The sequence below is a fragment of the Mastigoproctus giganteus genome, chromosome 8 (assembly GCF_048544385.1).
Source record: "Mastigoproctus giganteus isolate SK-2022 chromosome 8, ASM4854438v1, whole genome shotgun sequence".
NCBI lineage: Eukaryota > Metazoa > Arthropoda > Arachnida > Uropygi > Thelyphonidae > Mastigoproctus > Mastigoproctus giganteus.
Window position 1 is genome coordinate 60702272 of NC_143582.1, and position 22946 is coordinate 60725217.

Sequence of the window (22946 nt, forward strand, 5' to 3'; positions counted from 1 at the left end):
GCAAGACAAGAGCGAAAAAACAAAATTAAACCTAAATTCAAATCTAACAGGAAGGGAAGAGAAAGGTAACAAGAATAAAAATATATTGCAACGGAAACTCTAAATTAATTTAGCAAATCTAATTATACGAATAATAATTCATTGAAATTTATTTTCGCTGCATCAGGACCACCGCTGTTCAATTCCCTGCATTGGTGGTTCGATCTGGGGATCGGTGTGGCGGACTGATCTTGCAATCGTTTTGCCTTTGCGGCGATTTGTTTAGCGTTCGAAATGCAGCGATTCCCTGACCATTAGTGGTCTTGTGGTCCTCTGTTGAGATGGGGCATAATGGTCAGTCTATTTTTTCTATTTTTGTTTTGTTTTGTTTTGTTTTATTTTATTGTGAATGGTTTAAATCTCTGTTTGGTGATATTTCACATAAATTTGGACCTGGTGCCCATCAGAGGGGGCACCAGGGCATCTAAATTAATTTAGAGTTTCCGTTGCAATATATTTTTATTCTTGTTACCTTTCTCTTCCCTCCCTGTTAGATTTGAATTTAGGTTTAATTTTGTTTTTTCGCTCTTGTCATGCCGTACTGCTGGCATTATTTTATTATTTTATTATTTTAAACCTTATTCTAATTTATATGACTATATATATATATATATATATATGAAATCAGTATAATAATGGGTTAAAAAGTGAAGTGGTAACGGAGAGATAAAAATAAAAATAAAGATGATATGACAAATGCACCTGAGTGCACATAGCAGCAACAAAGGATACAAAAGTTTATATATGTGAGGTAGAATTAATAGGTTTGTTAAAAAGTGCGAAGATGACGCGTAAATTATACAAAATGCCATAACTAATAGGAGAAGGATAGCAGAAATTGTAGATATTGTTGGCATGAGAAAGAGAGAAAGAATGTGAATATCCTATATGATATAATGAATTAAGCCAAATTATAGGCTGAATTGAAAAGCCAATTAGAGAGAAGGGAACTGTAAAGCAATAAATGATTAAGATTAAATTAATATAAGGAGTAATAGCCAGCATCAGACATAAGTCCAAAATGTGGGTAGAGCAAATATAAAATTAAAATCTGATGTTAGCTAAAAATAAATATTAATACATAATCAGGTATTTCATCTGGAGTCCTTGATACATAATCAGGGGGACTGCACCTGATCATGTACCAAGGACTACATGTGGAAGAAAAGCAAATTTAAGAATAAAACTGAGTGAGATCAAATGTGTGTGTGGGGGGGGTAAAGCAGTATAACTTTCACAAAATATGGACAAGTTAGTTCCAACGCAGTGAATGTTTTATAATAAAATAAATTAGGGTGAATTAAGAAGTAAGGCAGTAATAAAATTAAAATCAAGTGTTTACAGTGCAACCTAGATGCAAAATTAAGTGGTTATAAGTGAATTATGCAATTCTGAACAAATTTAAGGAGAATATGTATATAAAATTTTGTGCAAGCAAATCATATAAGGCAAGGCTCAGTAATTTTAATATCTTTTTATCTTTATACTTTTTATTTCTCCTTATTTCCAATTCGCAAAGCTATTAATGCAATATGAGGGTGATACGAATGTTCCTACTGTCCTTAATTTCTCCCTATCTTTGTTTTTTTTTTTTTTGTTATCTACACTTTTTTTATCCCTTCCCTATCCTCAATTCACTCCCTTGCCTTACACCATTTGCTTGCACTAAATTTTAAATACATATTCTCCTTAACTTTGTTCAAAATTGCATCATTCACTTATAACCACTTATTTTTGCATCTAGGTTGCACTGTAAACACTTAATTTTTATTTTTATTTTATTACCACTTTACTTCTTAATTCACCTTAATTTATTTTATTATAAAACATACACTGTGTTGGGACTAACTTGTCCATATCTTGTGAAAGTTATACTGCTTTAACCCCCCACCCCTATTTGACCTCACTTAGTTTTATTCTTAAATTTGCTTTTCTTTCACAGGTATGGACAAGTATAGAGGGACTGCACCTGAAACATGATCAGGTGTAGTCCCCTGATGAAATATCTGATTATGTATCAATATTTTTAGCTAACATCAGATTTTAATTTTATATTTGCTCTAACCCCTTTTTGGACTTATAAGTCCAAAAAAGGGGACTTTAAGTCCAGTAATAGCCAGCATCAGACACCCATGTCTGATGCTGGCTATTACTCCTTATATTAATTTAATCATTTTTACTTAATCATTTATTGCTTTACAGTTCCCTTCTCTCTAATTAGCTTTTCAATTCAGCCTATAATTTGGTTTAATTTATTATATTATATAGGATATTTATATTCTTTCTCACGCCTACAATATCTCCAATTCTGCTATCCTTCTCCTATTAGTTATGGCATTTTGTATAATTTATGCATCCATCTTCACACTTTTTTAACAAACCTATTAATTCTACCTCATATATATAGAGTGCTTCAAAAATGGTGGTCAATAATTTAAAGGTGAAAAGTAAAAACTAAAATAAGCAAAAAAGTCCCAGTGAACATCGGGCCGCAAATGAACCATTTTCAATATAATGCACATTTTCTGTTAAGATCAGCCACTGACTATGGGAGCACTGGATTATCAAAAAGCTGGAAATCCTTTAGGGTGGTTTTATTAAACATAAGATAATACATTTTTAAATTTTGGTTTCAACACCACTGGACTTTAACAGATGTTACAGGATGTTATAAAAGGTGTTCAAAATGCTGTACTTGCACCTGTTTTCTCTGCATTGAGTCGCGAATCTTCTCAGGCATTCCTGGGTCATTTCTGATTTGGCAAAAGGCTCCTTCAACCCGACACTGCAATTCCTCAACTGTGTTAATGTCAGAAGTGTACACCAAGCTTTTTACATGACCCCAGATACAAAAATTGATAGGATTTAAGTCTGGTGATCTGGGAGGCCACATTACAGGCCCACCTCTATCTATCCACCATTGACCATACCTTCTAGTTAGATACCGAGTCACAACTTGAGCGAAATGTGCCGGAGCACCATCATGCACAAACCACATGTTCTGACATTGCTGAAGTGGAACATTATCATCATCATCTGGAAAAACACTCTGCAGGAACAGCTCTCCTGTTAGCATGTTTGGCAGAAAGTGTGGTCCAATCAGACGGTCTCCTAGTAGTCCTGCCCAGACATTCAACAAGAAACATTGCTGATGTTGTGACTCGTGAATTGCATTAGGATTTTCGTCAGACCAAATGTGACAGTTATGAAAATTAAAAATACCATCACGAGTAAACCCAGCTTTGTCAGTGAACAAAATGTTGTTTAAAAATTGGGAGTTCAGGACACACTGTTGTTGCATCCACTGGCAGAAGTTCACTCTAGGAGGGTAGTCTGTATTGCTGGGACCTTGTATACGCTGGATATGGCAGGGGTACAGTAAATGGCGATGTAAAATTCGCCACACACTGCTATGACTAAGAGCAACCCTCCTTGTCGAAATTCCTGGATTTTGTTCCATTCTTTCTAACACTCTTTCCTCAACATCAGGTGTTATGCTTCTGGGCCTAGCTGCCCATACTCCATGTGCGAAGCAACCATGTTCTCTAAAGCATTGATGTACCCTGATGAATGCGTGCCTGTTGGGCTGCCTTCGGCGGGAAAATGCTTCATGTATGGTAAAGCACTGCCGTTGCCTTTACCATACATGAAGTGCATGTCCACATACTCTTTGCCGCTGTAACCTCTTTCCACATTGACTATTCTTTGACAAGTACTAGTATGCCTGCTGAGTCTCAGAGCATTGAGAGAGGGGAAAGGGGGGAGAATGAGCATAAATTAATCTAAACAAACAAGTCAGTGGTGGATCCCAACTCTGTACAGTTTATCTTGTCAGTGGTGGATCCCAACTAGAAATGTGCAATATCTCGAAAACGATTCACTTAGGGACCCATGTTTACCAGGCTTTTTTTGCATATTATAGTCTGTACAGTTCATCTTTAAATTAATGACCATCACTTTTGAAAACCCTGTGTGTGTGTTAATTTATATCAATCATCTGTTATAAAATTAATCTATTTTACAACATATTTACAATATTAAATGCATTAAATTAAATATTTCTCCAGGATATATCCATCTACAGATATATCAATAAAAATACAAATGGCAGAATATTAAGAACACAGTAAAAGAAACACTTAGAACCACCTATATTAGATGAGAAGTTGCACAGAAATCTCATCCTCAATAGCCTGAATCTCTGTCTATTTGTAAACTTCAAGAGTACATAAACGGAACTGTACTCTGAGGCCCACCATAAATGGCAGATATTGTCCAGCCTAAAGATTTCCAAATGGTGGGTCATAATTTTGTGTCAATTAGTACCTCCTACCCTTCTAGCAATTAAAAACAATCAAAACATTTTCAGGATACAGAATTTAATGACTTCCAGATGTCATTTGACATTGATTTCATGTGTACCACCAAAACTACCCCACCTCCTCACCTGCAAGACACAAAAATCAACCTCAAGAAGGCAACCTGACAACCAGATTTTCCTAGGAAGTCAGACCAGGTGGTAGATGACTCTCATTGACCGGTGCAATACTACCACTTTGCTTACTGGAGGCTTGAAGTGGTGAAACCCATGTTTAGTCTCTAGAGCAAAGTTTCCGGCATCCCCCCTCCCATTCTTCTCTTTCAACCCATGCATGGTACTAAGTACTATAGGTTTTGATACCTTTCGTGTTTGAGGTTTCCATTAAAAAAAAAAAAAAAAAAGACCACTCAGCATAAAAAAAAAAAAGGTATCATGGGCTCTCTAATGACGCCTCTCTCTAGGTGAAGTCTTATTTTAAGTTATTCATATATTTTAACTTATAATAAGTTAAAAGAAGTTTAACTACTAAACATTGACTAAATAATCCTTTGCCTAAAACTCTGAGCATGAATTGTTTAGCCAATGATGTTTTAGTAAAATATACTATTATGTTTAGTCAAGTATGCTACTGCAATGGGACATAGAAAAGTTGGGCAGATGGGCTGAGAAATGGCAATTGAAGTTTGATCCCAACTCTGAGAGAGGGGAAAGAGGGGAATAATGCATTTAACATTGATAAATGCAAAGTACTGCATATGGGTAGCAATAACTCCAGAGTAACATATCAACTGTTTGGTAATACACTTAGGCTAGTGGAAAATGAGAAAGATCTGGGGGTAATTGTGCAGTCAGATATGAAGTTCTCTGAACAATGCAGACAGGCTGTCATGACAGCTCATGGAGTTTTGTCAGTGATGTGCAGGAATTTTGCTAGCAGGGATCGACTCGTTGGCGGGGGTGGCCAACGAGTCGATCGTGGATTTAATTTCGGTTGATCACAACGAATTTTAAATATACAGTACAGTCATCCCTTGATTTGTGCACCTTGTGCAATGAAATTTTTGAGATGGTAGACTGCGGCACATTTTGAAGGAAAAAAGTAGATCGCATCACAAATTGGCTACTCCTGGTATAAGGCAATGGTCAGGCCACATCTTGAGTACTACATTCAGGTCTGGAGGCCTCATTTTAAGAAGGATGTGGAGCTCCTGAAATGAGTATAGAGGGCAATGAGATTGATGAGCAGAACAAAGGGGTGCTCCTACCAAGAAAGGCTTCAGTTCTGCAAACTGCAGTGTCTGGAGACTAGGCATCTGTGAGGTGATCTAATTGAGGTGTTTGAGACTTTGAATAGATTGAGCAAGCTCAATGTTGATGGGATTCTTCCTCTTGACATAAACACACACAAGGGGTCAAAAATTCAAATTGCGGAAGTTTGCCTTTAGCTAACAGGTGGTTTATTATTGGAACAAACTTCCAGCTGTTGTTGTTGTGGAAGTTGACAGTTTAAATAAATTCAAGGAAGAACTAGACAAACTATTGGAGGGAATGAATAGGAGAAATGGGAAGTGTCATGTTTTTTTTTTTTGGCTAATGCTGTATATGCTTGCTTTCTTGCATCATTTGTCACTATCGTTTGTAATAATGTTAATGCTAATCCAGAATTCCCTGAAATATACAGATAATGATCCACAGAAAGCCCATGGAGACTGGAACAATACTTGACTACAGATCTTGCCACCCATATTCTGGTAAGATTGGAGCTCTCAGCATATCCATTTTCAGAGCCCTTGGAATCTGCAAAGGAGAGTTTATAGAGCAGGAACTTTCCAATATCTCCACCAAAATCAAAAATGAATACCTGCAGTATATCCAAATTATTAAAAACACCATCCACAGGCCCTCCTTACAGTGGCCAGAACTCACAGCAGTATTCTTTAATCAGTGAAACCAATGCCAGAGCAGCCACAAAGTCCAGAATATTTAAAATTAACATCACAAACAAATGGTATCACTTATTTCAGGTCCAGGAAACCCCAGAGTACCCACCTAGAAAGTTAACAATGAGCATGGAAGAGTCTTTATTGATGAGTCTTAAAAAATTAATATGCATAATTGGGTGGGGGCATACAAAAGTTATGAAGTCAGCGAAATTAATAAATCTGACAGCTTTCCACACCCTTCAGCGTGAAAATGCATGGACATTTGAATAAATCTCAGTCCTTTCCAATATCTACACATCAATATGTAACTAGTAATTTATTTAGAGTTAGGATCTTGAAGACATTAAAAATCAAGCAGAACAGAAGAAATTCCAGGAGAGAAACCAATGACTGTCAAAAGAACAATGATGGACACAAAACAGCACCAGCAGCATTCAGAACATTAGAAATATAAAAAAAATAATTTACATTTAATCCTTTTACCAGAAACCAAGCATTTCTTCAGTCTTTGCTATTCAAAATGTTTTCATTATTTTGTAGGATATCAATGGATCAGATCAGTGCAACTACTGTTGATGCATACCAGTAATTTCACTGCTACTACAGATCACCAATATATTTAATCTACTTGGTTTTATTATTACACAGTTACAACCAATATAAAATACCTAAAAGGTACATCTAAATTTTCAAACTGCTGCAATGAATTTAATTTATGTAAATATATTATTATTACTATTATTATTATTAATAGTAGTAGTAGTAGTAGCAAATGATGCAAGGAAACAAGCTTATATAGCATCAGCAAAAAAAAAAAAAAAAAAAACCTGTCCATTCTCTCTAATAATTAATTAAATTTACTCAATCCATTGAAAGCCTTAAACACCATCATGTGTCCTTACAAGTGTCTAGTTTCCAAGTGGTGCAATTAGCAGAATCAAAGTCTTTTGTGTTCTTGACAAATCTGGTTGCTGTTGTATGCACCCATTCCAACAGATCCAAATTCTTCTTAAAAATGAGACTTCCAGAACTGAAAACACTTGAACATCTTTATAGAAATACTGATTCACAGTTCGTTCTTGTAAAAAAATTCCCGATGCATCAGGAATACTGATTCCCAGCCTGTCCCCACCAGAAAAATTCCTGATTTACTATAAATGTTGATTCAAAGTTTGTCCCTGTGGAAAATAATTCCTGATGCACAATTCCATTATTGTTGAAAAACACAATAAACAGGCTTCTCACTCTGCAATGAACTTGTCTAGATTCTTCAAGTGGTGATTTTGAGTCTTTCACTGTGAGACCCTGACACACACACACACACACACACACACACACACACACACACACACACACACACACACACACACACACACACACACACACACACACACACTTCTGATTTTGTTTATTAGTGAGATGAGACATGAATTTGGCAGTATTCCATCATGCCCAGATCTTACATCAGAATACTTTAGTGCAACGAAAATAAGATTCCCTTATTAGCCAAATCATGAATAGTAAGATGCCTATGTTCATTAATAAGTTCTTTAATTCTTATTGTGATGCAATAGGCTTCATGTGAGAATAGATATCCTGAAGAATAAATTCATTAATAAAGGCGAGTTTTATCAATTTTGATAAAACTTGCCTTAATAAAACTTGATGCACATTTACTGTTCTTTAAAGTCCATCATTTTCTGAAAAATGCAAACTGCAGAGATATACAATATATTTTAAAAACACACAACTTAATGACATATCACTTCTGAGTACCACATCTAGTGGGATTAACATAAACAAATGATTCAGAATAATGCATTCTACCACCACCTAGCAAGTGAAAGTTTGTATTAACAATAGTAACATCATCTTGATGCCAACCTGAGAACTTTTCAATTATATCTGGTCTGTATCAACTGTCACTATTAATTGTCAAGAAAGAAAGAGGCTGTCTAAACTTAATCTTCATTGTTGTTATTGTTATTTGGTTTTTAGGAGCATTAGCAACTAAGGCCATATTGCTCCGGGGATATGTGGTGGTCTTTCCCTGACCTTTCCGCATCCTCCGTATTTGGTGGTCACGGGCTTGAACCCCGGTCTAATCAAGAAGCGTGTGCTATGCACTGCTGCTCCTGCCCACCTGGCTACAGAGGTGCCACTTAATCTTCAGGGTGAAGTTATAATTAGATTGAAAGAATTGTAGTGGTGGATGCTCACTTGTGGATAAATGATAAAATTTCTTTATAAGCAACCTCCAGTCCTTTTGATACCCTGCATCGTGCCCTGTTATTATTATTAATAGAGGCAAAATGATGCAAGGAAGCAAGCTTATGCAACAACAGCCATAAAAAATAAAGCTACCCATTTTATTTACCCAAATAATTTGTCCAATCCTTATTTAAATTTATTCAAACTACCTATTCCCACAAAACCATGTGAATATTTATTCCAACATTCAGTTACTCTCTAATATTTATTCCAACATTCAGTTACTCTCTAATATTTATTCCAACATTCAGTTACTCTCTAATATTTATTCCAACATTCAGTTACTCTCAAGCAAATTTCTGCACAGCAATCCTGCAACCAACTTTTTTCAATTTAAATGCATATCGCCATGCAAGAAAAATTAGGGATACTATCAACATTTAGTTTACTTAACCCATTTAAAGCCTTAAACAATTGAATCAGGTCTCCTCACAGAGGCCTAGTTTCCAGATGCTGAAATTTACAAAACCCAAATAGTTTTTATAATAGTACCTTTTTTCGTAGAAATATTACATTAATCTTAAAAATATGATTAAAAATGTAACTATTAATTAATAACAATTCCTAGGGGATTAACATCACTTCTGCAGCCTCAAGGTCACAAATTCATCCTAGTTCCCAAAATGCACTTGGTGACAAGCTGGGACATTCTGTAGCATGAGGTGAGACACTATCACTTTTAATTTGGTAATACTGGCCAAGTATATAGATGGTTTAATCCTTTATTCAATTAAATTTCTGTTATTAATTAATGTGTATTCTATGCATTATAATCCTTTATTCACTTTAATTTCTGCTATTAACAGCACATGCTTTACAAATTTTTAAAAATATTTAGTTTAATGTGTTTTTCAGTTTTTTGCCCCCTTACTTCTTCCAGAATATATGCGGCCAACAAAAATAAAAGTATGAGAACCGACATTCAAAATATTTGTATTAATCAATTATTTAAAACATATTGAATGTATGGTAACTATCAATCACAGACTGACTCTAACAGACAGAACAAAACAAAACAAAGCAGAACAAAAGCAGCCTGCAGTAGAATGCATGTATTAGTTGATCAGGTATACAATGCAAGCAGATTTCTACTCACACAATAAGTAGTAGTTTTGTTCAGTAACCAAATAGTCTAGAAGGCAATCTCATTTATGATGTAAAGTTGACATCAGTTCAGATGGCATGAAAACAGTTATGAAGCTTTACTGCAAGTATAATAGTTCATTTTGTTTTTCCACTTTCATAAGCTAAAATATAGTAGAGTTAGCTATCAGATGCATGTAAGCAAAGACACTAAAATAAAACAGAAAAGTAATCATTACAAATTGCAATTGAACTAATTCAATTTCGTATTGAAATAATTTTCCTATTGCAAGGAAGCAGCTAGCAAGAGATGTAGAATCCAGGAACGAAAAATTCTTTATTTGAATGAATAAGTAGGATACTGTATGCTGTATCTGATCAATAAATTGATAATTTTTTTAAATATGCCAAAAAACACCAGGTTTTTATCTTATTTATGAATTTGTATTCCTAAATAGGACAAAACTAGTCACCTTTCAATAGTCAGGCTCGTTTGGCATTCTAATAATTATTAGCAGGTCATGAACTTATAGGCGTATGCCCAAGATAAACTCATGTTCCATGAAGCGTGCAAGACTAGTATATTTGCATTATTATTCTTAGAATTAATTATTAATTACTGACTTTCAGTCAAAAATGTTACATGAACACATTAGCTTGATCTCAAGTGCTATGGAGTTATAAGTATTTTAAGTTATGCACACGGTTGTTGCAGAAAAGGAAATCACAGAAATTCATAAGCATTTCTGATTTAGTTTAATAATTTGTGCTAGTTAATGCCAGACAGTAATTTTTGTTACACAGAATTATACAGTACTTCTTTACCTTGAATTATAACAAAAATAATATCTTCAAATATATTCAGGATGTCATTTTAGTTATGTTAGAAACTATCCAAAATCACCATTGCTATTCTTATATATACAGACTTGCTTATCTCAAAATGCGATTTTTTTTTTTTTTTTTTTTTTGCCTTTTAAATAAATTAAACTTTTCCCCCCATTCTAAATTCCTCCAGCACAGATAAATGGTGACTGGCAATATTTCCTGTGATTTTGTTACTATATCTACTTCTTAGCAACAACTTAAATGCTCATAATTCTACAAATCTCGAGAACTGGATTTTAATACTTCATATCTTTGGAAGTTCTATTCTTTAGCATTAGGATTGTCTTTTGGCTTTTATAATATCAACTAGGAATAACATATTGAAATTGGTGTTGGTTGCTACCGCTGTTGCAGCATTATTTTGCTAAAACAAAACTAAATTATGCCAAAAGAATTTGTATTAAAGAATTTATAAATTAAAAATAATATAATAAAAAAACAATCCAGAACAAATATATACCATGTTTCTAACCTGTGATGTGAGCATTATTCAAATTAATTTTGTGAATTAATCGCTCTACATTGTCTCCAACAATATTTGATTTAAGTAGACCCTCTCTTGCACCACACAAAACAAAGGGATAACCAGCTACTTGACCTAAAAGCAAAAAAATAGTATTTTATAAATAAATTATGATTTTTTTTAATTATTACTTTAGGCAGAAAAAATGATTTGTATCATTAAAAAAAATTTTCTGCAATCATATACTGTATGGGTTGATTTGAAAGTCACTACATATTTTTAAAAATTTATTATGGAACACTACAAGACAAATGATTTAACAAGCAATGTCTGCTAAACAATTTTATGCTATTCATATTGACCATTAAAATGCACCATGTTAATATACAGTGACAGTTAACAATAGCCAGCACTGACAACAAATTTTCTCAATCTGACGACTACACTTCCACTGAGAAAGTAAATCCATAAGAGCTGTGCTACTCACTTCCCTGATAATTTTTTCCATCTCATCAATAGTGTTTGGTTTTCTCTGATAAACTTTTTCATTGGCCCAGTTCCTTCCCGCTCTAAATCATCTTGGTGAAATCAGGGCTCCTTGCAGACCACTCTTCTAGCCATGCCTGTCAATCTAACTATTAGGGAAATTCATGTTGAGGCAGTTTTACAGAGGAATAATAAAATGTAGCCATCCTTCCAAAAAAAAAAAAAAAAAAATCTTCTGTGCATTTGGCCAATGTATAACTTTCAAAATAAACTGCTCATCGTGGACTAATGTTATTAGTGGAGTCCCTCAGGGTTCAGTGTTGGGTCCATTATTGTTTTCTGTATTTATAAATGATAATGATGATGGTATATCAAGCTTAATGTCCAAGTTTGCAGACGATACAAAGGTCGGCAGGGTTGTCAAGGACATTACTGACACTCTGCTGCTGCAACAGGATCTGGAAAGGTTGAGCAGATGGGCTAAGAGGTGGCAAATGAAGTTTAACATTGACAAATGTAAAGTACTGCATATGGAAAACAGCAACCCCAGAACAACATATCAACTCTGTGGTACTACACTAACAGTGGTAGAGAATGAAAAGGACCTGGGGGTAATTGTGCAGGCAGATATGAAGTTCTCTGAGCAGTGTAGATGGGCTGCAAGAGTAGCTCATGGTGTCTTGTCAATGATATACAGGAATTTTTCTAGCAGGGATAAGGAGGTGATTATTCCCTTGTATGAGGCAATGGTCAGGCCACACCTTGAGTACTGTATACAGGTCTGGAGGCCTCATTTCAAGAAGGATGTAGAGCTGCTGGAACGAGTACAGAGAAGGGCAACAAGATTAGTGAATGGAACAAAGGGATGCTCTTACGAAGAAAGGCTTAAGTTTTGCAAATTACAGTGTCTGGAGACTAGGCACCAGTGAGGTGATCTGATAGAGGTGTATAAAGCCTTGAATGGTTTGAGCATGCTCAATGCTGATGGGATTCTTCCTCTTGCTCAGAATAATCACCTGAGAGGGCATAAATTCAAATTGAGGAAAGACAGATGTAGGATAGACGTGCAGAAATTTGCCTTTAGCCAGCAAGTAGTTGGTTGGTGGAACAGACTTCCATCCCTTGTCATGGAAGTTGATAGCCTAAATAAATTTAAGGCTCAGCTGGACAGGTATTTCAAATGAACGGAGGAGTGAAGTGGAAGCGGGTTTTTTTTTTTTTTTTTGGCTGATGCTGCATAAGCTTGCTTTCTTGCATCATATGCCTCTACTAATGCTAATGTTAGGATTTCTTGCTGAATTCACTATATTTTGTAAATGTACAGGTTTAAAATTCTGTTATATATTATCCCACATTACACTGTCACTTTGGAATGATTTTCATCCTCCTCCACTGTTTTCCCTGATAGTGTCATGCATAATAATGGCTAATGTGTCTGTTACTGAAGCCACCAAGCATGATTTTGGCATTCCAATCCAACAACCACAACTACCTCCTGCATGCAGTGAAGTTTCCATGATTTCCAGTTTATTTCTGTTTTCAAAATTTTCTATACAGAATAGCAAGTCAGCCTAGTTTCATATACATATGCCCTAATTCTCATATAATGCAGAAAGTAGATATCTTCCACTGTGCTTTATAGCAGTCACAGATCCTGTGGGTATCATTTTTTGATAGCAACTTTTAATGATTTTAGCATTCAGTGTTATAGTGTTTCTTCCTTCAACACACCATCACCTCTCAACATCTATTACTGATCCCTGTACTTCATATCTGACTGCAGTCTTTACTCTATCACTAATATTCAGTTGCCTGCCCATAACTTTCCTGAAACAAAACAAAATTGCAGTGCACAATATCACTTAGTATGAAATTTCTAATAAACTAGGGTTAGTTGAAGAATTAAAAGTCAATATGATATAAGAACAGTAATAATAATACATTAAATTACTCAGGAATTAAGGCATCACACAAGAAAGGTGTAGCAATAGTTTTTAGAACTAGGCTGGAAGAATGTTTAATTGGTTTGAAAGCATTTTCCAGTATAGTTATTTAGGTAAAATTTAAAACATGAAAAGTTGGGTGGAAAAATTTGTCTGTGCATATGGCTCAGTTGAGGGTAAAAAAAAAAAAAATATATATATATATATAACACAGTATAACACCTAGTATAATATGGTAATTAGATTCCTATAAAATCTTGTGTAGTGCAAAACCATGTTATACAGAACTAAGAACCAGTACAAAAAGGAGGTTATGGTCCAAAAGCTAACAAAAATACACCATTTTTTTATAACTATCGGAAAATTAATTTTTATTAAAAATAGTAATAACTGAACAAACGTCTTAGAAACACTGATACATATATGTCAGATAATAATAATAAAAAAAAAAATGTTCTTGTTTATACTCTGGCACGACCACTGGGTTAGTGGAGTTTACAATAAATCAATCAATACAAATGTTAATCGCATTTAGTATTCACAGGCTTGAACCCCAGTCCACTCAAAGAGCATGTGCTACTGCACTCGGGCTCTTGACCAATCGGCTACGTCAGGCCTTATGTATGTTCATTTAATTTTCTTCCTCTTCATTTCTGCTAAGCACAATCAAATGAGAATGTTTTCTCTGTTGCAGAATATCTTCACCTTCTGAACTTTCTTCTGCAACATCTAGATTTCGTGTATCTTCTGCTCTCTTTAAAAAATCAGTAATCTGGGTTTGTTTTTTTTCCTTGATAGATATTTGTAAATTTTTAAGTTTAAGCTTTTTATTTGCTTTCCAGTACAGCAGTAATGCGTTTTTATTTACAACTTTCATTGAATGAGGATTAGAGGATCTATAAACTAGCATAGATTTTATCATGTAATCGCCTGATGCATTACTGCACATAAGAAACGTTACATGATCTTTTTATGCCTTGAAACCTGGTGCAGTTTTCTTTTTTTTTTAAATAAACATTCTGTTGGGCATTTCTGTCCACCAAAGACTTGTCTCATTGGCAGTAACAAACTTGATGTGGTGTGTATCTGTGCTCTTTAATAATTTTTGAAGTTTCTCTGCATACTTCTTGGCAGCTTCATTATCAGCCACTGCACTTTAACCTTGAATTCTTATGTTATGTAATGAGAAGTGGTTTTTAAATCACTCAAACAACCTTTACTGGCAACAAACTCCAGTTAACAGAAGATTCTCCATTTTCTTTTAAATGGTTATAAATTTTTAGTGCCTTTTGTTTAATTACATTGCCATCTAATGGGACCCGTTTTTTACTGCTTTTGTCAATCCAAATACTGAGTGCTTGTTCCATTTTCTCAATTATGGACACTCTGGGACGAGCTATCATATTTTCCAAAATGAAAGCTCCTGTATAATCCTTATTTTTCCTTATGGTCCGGATTGTTGCTTCATTTAAATTTAAACTTTTTGCAACGTATGATACCTTTTTCCCTTTTTTAAGATGATTCAAAATTTGTATCTTTGATTCTAGAGAAATAAAGTTTCTTTTGAACGGTGCTTTTTTACTTTCCTTATGCATAATTATGGGCTGGAATTTAATTCACAACAAAGAAATTATTCCAATAAGAAAAATGTTTAGTAATACATACCCAGAAAATTTATAAATGATCAAATAAAAACCAAAATAACCTTACAAAAACCTTAACAGTCAAGAACTGCAAGCTTCGAAATCACAATTTTTTACGGTCTCAAAAAGGCACAAGTTCAATAGTGCAGAAGCTAACATGATCTCTCAACAAAATAAAATATGGGGATTTCCCAATATTTTTTTTTTTTTTTTTTTTGCATAACAACTAGTGAGTCAGCAGCAGGGATTCACAAAAAAGAATGGAAATGTTGAAAAAATTTCATCCGACATAATAGCAAGGTTTTCCCCACACAAAAGTTCAAAAATACTGTGTTATGCAAAGTTTGCCACAATTCTCTAACATGTTACAATGAAACCATGTTATATAAGTACCATGTTGTATGAAGATTGCCGCAATTTATCAATCATGTTAGAGTAAAACAATGTTGTAGAAGTACTGTGTTATACAGGGGTTGCCTATATATATATATATATATATGTATATTAGTAAATTAATAAGAGGAGTTTACCTCAATATAGTACGTGGAACACTTCCGTATGATACCCTCCAGAAATTAAAACGGAAAAAACGAAAAAATCGACATAATCCAGAACATACAATATTCCTGCACTTTTTGGTCAGGTAAAATTACACAAGCCTGGATTTCCGATTCGACCTATTGTTTCCTACAGGAACTCGGCATTTTCAGCCTTAGCCACATATGTATATAACATTATAAAACCTTTTAGACAGGTTATACAATTTGGGATTAAGAATTACGATACATTATTTAATAATCTTAAAGACTGTAGACTCGGCGACAATGACAATTTATTCTCATTAGATGTTACCTCATTATATACGAATGTAAACGTTGAATACACATTAGATATTATTTGGGATATGTTAAATAAAAACTCGACACCGATTAATTATACGAAGCTGCCTATTAAGGAAATTTTTCACTTAATTAAACTATTAGTTGAGGCTAACTACATCACCTTTCGAGACAAGGTGTACAAACAAATTTTTGGATTACCAATGGGTTTGAGCCTGAGTGGCTTAATGTCAGAGATCTATCTCTCAACGATTGAGCAGATACATTTGACACCTTTTCGTCCCCGTATCACATACTATGGGAGGTATTTAGACGATGTTCTAGTTATTACCGATAGTAGTACTATCCAAGACATTTTACATTCGTTTAATAATATTCATTCTAGACTCAAATTTACATTGGAAAGGGAAGATACGGATACAAAATCATTAAACTTTCTAAATTTCACGCTTACCCGGGACTCGAACAAAATACAATTTAGCATCTATCGAAAACCCACAAACACCGGTATGCTTCTACATTATAATAGCTACCACCCGTTCACCTACAAAAGATCGATTATCTTTAATCAATTTCTAAATGCCTATAAATATTCAACGACGGATTCTGCTTTGGACTCAGAAATACAAATATTAACTAGCAGATTCTTGAACAGGGGTTATCCCATTAACACAATAAATCGAATTAGGGTACAAGCTAAGGATAGGATACAAAATACTGCACCAATCAACAATAGTAATATCAAAAAATACTTTATTTCTGTCCCATACGTTGAACAGTGGCACAAACAGCTTAACAGATTCTTTAAAGATACCGAATTTAAAATTATAGCTAGGCCTATACGGAAGTTACACACTATACTGAACAATCGCTCGGTTCTTTCGGCGTTCGCAACACAAATTAATGATCTAGTATACAACATTTCTTGCGGTGATTGCGACTCGTCTTATCAGGGTTCGACGCGGTTTTCTCTTAATATTCGTGTAAATCAACACGAAGCCTCAGTTCGTGCTTCTCGTTCAGCAGCGTCAGAATTAGCCTTTCATGCCATTAACGAAAAACATACTTTTTTATTTAACGAGGCCAAAATACTTAACGTTCAACGTAATTATACGCGACTATTAATTGCAGAAACCATTGAAATTAAATTACACGAGAATTCTGTTAATGTTCGGCAGCCATATTTGATCTCCGATGCGTGGACCTTTACGCGCATGCGCGAAGACACATAATCACTATTTAAGTTGCAGGTTTAGCCTGATTCGGTGATTTTCATTCCTGTGATCACGACAGTCGGTCGAAAAGCATTGTCAGCTTCAGGAAGGAAGATCGTTTTGAATATTTTCGTTATTCTTTTAATTGCGTTAATTTTAATTTTAATTGTTTTGAATTGATTTTGAATTGTGTTAAATTGATTATTTAATTATTTATATTTTACTTTAATGGACCGGTAAGTTGTCGATTTTTTCGTTTTTTCCGTTTTAATTTCTGGAGGGTATCATACGGAAGTGTTCCACGTACTATATTGAGGTAAACTCCTCTTATTAATTTACTAATATTATTATCAACGTAGAACATATTGAGTATTACAGCTCTGATTCATACTATCTAATATATGTATATGTATAAAATTTAAGAGTTCTTTATTACCTTATAAATAATAAACAATAATGACAAAACAAGAACAGTACTGGTTAGAGATTGAAATAGCAAGACAGGAAAAGACAAGTATATCTAGAGGGATATTTTAAGAAAATTTGAAGAAAAAGGTAAATCTAACTGTAATGGTAAAAGATTTTTTTGCAAGCCTCTTGCACTTTTGATTATAACCATAATATTTCAAGCATAAAGATTGCCACATGTTTAATGTGAGGGATCATAATAGTAACAAAAAAAGCATAATAACTGATTATATCATTATAGAAAAGGATCTTGACAAATTATTTAAAGATCTGAGGATATATAAAGGATTTGAGATAAGAATGATCATTTTATTTTGAGTAAATTAAAAATGGTAATTAGTGTCAAAAATAAAAGATATAAAAAACACATTAAAATGAATGAAAATCAAAAAGCTTTCAGATTTTCTAACAGCCATTAATTGCTCAAAATTGAAATAACATTACTGATGCTAATATGACTGGAGAATGGCAAACATTTAAGAGAATTTTATTGGATTAAAAAAAGAGATATACAAGGTATACAGAGAGGTGTGTGTAAAGACAGGAAATTCAAAGTTCCATGGTGGACAAAAAAGTTATTACAGAAAAGAAAAAAAATGTTATAAGAAATTTTTCACAAATAAATCTAAGAAATCCTCACTGCGATATAAAGAAAATTGCAAGAGAAATAAGATATGTGTGAAAGATAACATAAGGAAAACAAGTATTTAAAAAGGCAAAAAAAAAAAAAAAACCATAATTAAAGATAATCAGAAATGATAAGAATGAAGTTAATACTTCATCCTTATCATTTATAAGTACTTCAATGAGATGCTAAAGGAAGTAACTGAAGGTATCACTGAAGAAGAGGAAAAGATTAAATAGAAGACATTTAGGATACTATCTTTATTATCGAGGTGGAAGAAGTTATGGGAAACATTATAATGGGTTAAATTTGAAAGTGTCTGCAATTCTGCCCAGACACGATAGGATGGAGTACATGATGAGAGCCTTGTCAATCAATTCAGCCCTGGAGGGAATGTGCAAGGCTCAAGGGGTAGAATTTTTTTCAGTGTGATCTGTGCTTGTCAACAGGAGAGACTGCTTCTACAGGGATGGGATACACTTAAATAGAAAGGATGCAAGAATATTTGCTGATGCTATCGAGGCAGTGTTAGGTGGGTCGGAAAACTGCTAGCTTGGGGGGCTTCACAGACTAAAAGGTTAAAAGTAGCCGCAGGCAGAGGTGAAGGTGACTCTTGCACAACTTCTATTAGAATAAGTAGTGACCTGGAGCGAGGACTGCTGGGGGTTTCAGGGACTGATGGCAGTTATCGTCAAACAGGTGGGTATATGGGATGTGTCAGGGTGAATAGGAATAGGTGCATGTATGCTTGCATATATACCAATGCTAGAAGTATAGTAAATAAATTTGATGAATTTGAAGTGTTGGTCAAGACATCAAAGGTGGATATTGTTGGGATATCAGAAACGTGGTGTCACACTGATATTAGGAATGCAGAGTTGGAATTTGAAGAGTACAATGTGTACAGAAAGGATAGACAGGATAGGAAGGGAGGAGGTGTCATGCTGTTAATTAAGAAAAACAAAATCAAAAAGAAGTACATCCAGTTGATACAGATGAACAGTGCACTGTTGAGTCAGTTTGGTGTGACGTAAGCACTGCAAAAGCAAAAATAAGAGTAGGAGTGTGTTATAGGCCTAATGACTCGAATGAGTACAATGAACAATTGTACAGAGAAATAGCGTGGGCTAGTAAATCAGAATGTCTTATAATGGGGGATTTTAACTTCCCAGATATTGACTGGAACTTGTGGGTGGTCATTCACACACTAGTAAGACTTTTGTGGATTTATAGAATGATTGTTTTCTGCAGCAGCATGTTCGAGAGGCAACCAGAGAGGGTAATACTCTTGATCTGGTTATCAGCAGTGATCATTTGTGTATTAAGAATTTTCAGATAAAGGAACCACTAGGTGGCAGTGATCACAGTGTACTGATGTAGGATTTACTTAAAGGTATAATAACCATCAGGGGTAAAGAAAAGGGTTTTTGCTTCCGTAAAGGTGAGTACAGTGGTCTCAGACAGTTTTTAAATTCTGTACAGTGGGATCAACTGATGATGTTACCAACAGTAAATTCTAAGTGGGAAGCATTCAAGGAATTAATCGTGGAAGCTACTAAAAGTTTCATACCTATTAAGAAATATTGTTCAAGGTTTAGGCCTAAATGGTTATCAAATGAACTAATGAGACTCGTGACAGAGAAGAAAAATGCATGGGATGCATATAAATTATCAAGCGACTCAGAAGCCTATGGCAGATATAAGCTAGTCTGTAATCAGGTCACAAAGGAGGTTAGGCAGGCGAAGGCAGATTATGAGAAATCTTTGGCAAAGGATGCTAAGTAAAACAGCAAGGATTTCTTTACTTATATAAACTCTAAAAGAAAGGGGATGAATCTGATTGGTCCACTTGATATCGATGGTTCGACTGTTGATGATCCTGCTCAGATAGCAAACAAACGGAATGAGTATTTTGCATCTACATTCACACATGAGAAGTTAAGGTTTGAAAATGGCAGAAGGTTATCAAATTGTAGCAGGGTGCTTAATGATTAATGATTTTGTAATAACTGAGAGCAAAGTGGAGGAGAAATTGTTGAAGTTAAACATAAGAAAGGCACCTGGGGTGGATGGGATCTATCCAGTAATATTAAAGGAGGCGGCAAAGCAACTAAGAAAACCCTTAGCCATACTTATGAGAGCATCCTTTGACTCAGGGGAGGTCCCCACAGACTGGAGATGAGCAAATGCATCGCCAATTCACAAAGGGGGATTGAAGGGTTACATGAGTAATTACAGACCAGTTAGTTTAACTTCTGTTCCAGGTAAAATAATGGAGTCACTGGTTAAAGATGCATTGCAAGATCATCTAGACAAGACTGCAGCAATAATTCAGACACAGCATGGATTTGTTAAGGGAAAGTCTTGTCTGACAAATTTGATAGGATATTATGACGTGGTTACAAAGCAACTGGATACAAAAAATAATTTTGATATCATATATTTGGATTTCAGAAAAGCTTTTGACACTGTTGTGCATGGAAGATTATTGTACAAATTGGAGCAGAATGGTATTAAGGGTAAGTTGTTACAATGGATAAAAGGATGGTTGAGTGGGAGAAGACAGAGGGTGGTAATCAATGGGTGCTGCTCTTCGTGGACTAACATTATTAGTGGAGTCCCACAGGGTTCGGTGTTGGTTCCACTGTTGTTTTGTATATTTATCAATGATATTGATGAAGGTATATCATGCTTAGTATTGAAGTTTGTAGATGATACAAAGGTTGGCAGGGTTGTTAATGACAGTAATGGCAGTGTGCTACTGCAACAGGATCTAGAAAATTTGGGCAGATGGGCTAAGAAGTGGCAACTGAAGTTTAACTTTGACAAATGCAAAGTACTGCATATGGGTAGAAGTAACCCCAGAGAAATGTACCAACTGTGTGGTATTACACTTAAGGTGGTAGAAAATGAAAAAGACCTGGGAGTAATTGTGCAGTCAGATATGAAGTTTTCTGAGCAATGCAGACAGGCTGCCAGGGCAGGTCATGGGGTTTTGTCAATGATATATAGGAATTTTGCTAGCAGGGAAAAGGAGGTGATTGTCTCTCTGTATAAGGCAATGGTCAGACCACGCCTTGAGTACTGCGTACAGGTCTGGAGGCCTCATTTTAGGAAGGATGTAGATTTACTTGAGCATGTACAGAGAAGGGCAACAAAATTGGTGAGGGGAATGAAGGGATCCTCTTACCAAGAGAGGCTTAAGTTCTGCAAATTGCAGTGGCTGGAGACTAGGCACCTGTGCGGTGATCTGATTGAGGTGTATAAGGCCTTGAATGGGTTCAGCATGCTGAATTCTGATGGGATCCTTCCACTTGTTCAGAATACGAACCTAAGGGGGCATAAATTCAAATTAAGAAAAGACAGATGTAGAATAGATGTGCAGAAATTTGCCTTTAGCCAGTGGGTGGTTAATTGCTGGAAGAAACTTCCATCTATCGTTGTGGAAGTTGATAGGTAAAATAAATTTAAGGAGGAACTGGACAGGCATTTGGAGGGAATGGTGTAATTTTTTTTTTTTTTTTTTTGGCTGATGCTGCATAAGCTTATACACTTGCTTTCTTGCATCACATGCCACTACTACATCACGTGTTCAACAGCAAATATTAGACCTGAAATGCTGAAAGCAAGATAGTATTATATGAGATTACATCACATTTCTTTGCTAAATTCTCAATGAAGATATCTCATTTGTTGCATTATTCCATGTGTGAGATAAGGCACAATGAAGGATGCAGTAGCTGTAGCTAATTCACTCAACTAAGATGGATGCATGCTCCAACTTATTTAAGTTGGAATAGAAAATAATTAGACTGCTGCTTTGAATGCAAAGAAAAGTGTACATTAAATTGGTTTTTGAAATACTGTGTGTTCTTTATTATTAAGGTGTTTTTTCCTCAATATGTATTGCATCTACTAACAAAATTTAATGGCACTTCATTTATTGTTAGCCACATTATAAATTGCCACTTTGCACAGGCAATACACAATAGCACAATATGGTCTAATTTCCTGATATACCTAAAAATCTTACAATATAAACCATAAATTGCAAAAACTGATGTGAAATACAAAAAACTTCACTGTACACTAGATAAAACATGATTTAAAAAAAAGCATTAGTATACAGAATTGTTTTTGAAAATGATATTTCTACAGCACCTTTCTTGGATCATGTAACAAAATTTTCAAGAAAAAATCCATAATGTAAGCTGCATTATAAACTCCCATAAAGTGGTATCAAACCGAAATCTTTACATCCATCTTACTTTGTACACAAAAGAATAAGCACAAGTAAATCAAAATAGATTGTTTTGTATTATTACAAAACCTTTCTTTCTATTATACAATATATGTATAATAGAAAGAAATATGTATTATATGTATTATGCAATATATGTATTATTACAAAACCTTTCTATTATACAATATATGTCCCATTTTTTTTTTTTTTTTTTACTTATTATTAGTTTATTACTATCCCTACTTTCACGTTACATTCAAATTATTTTAAATTCATGATTCATACTCCCAGAATTCAGTTCAAGGTCCTGTCTTAAAGAATGGAATTTGTGACCCGGGAGTATTCACATCATACAATCATTCCTGAGAAGTAGATTGTAAGTGGGAAGTTCATGAATCAGGAATGATTTTTGATAGATATAATAATATAATGGGAGGATGTGCACCAAAAGTTTTTTGTGTTTTTGTTATGGGATTA

General features: G+C 34.6%; 1 protein-coding gene across 1 annotated transcript in view; it reads right to left on the reverse strand.

The window, feature by feature from the left end:
* The window catches only part of LOC150081563 (proto-oncogene tyrosine-protein kinase ROS-like), a 356247-nt gene that overhangs the window by 243141 nt on the left and 90160 nt on the right, over nucleotides 1-22946 (reverse strand). The window contains exon 11 of the mRNA XM_090380246.1: nucleotides 11018-11143. Within this exon, the coding sequence (XP_090236372.1) occupies nucleotides 11018-11143 (126 nt within the window). The remainder of the gene's footprint in view (nucleotides 1-11017; nucleotides 11144-22946) is intronic.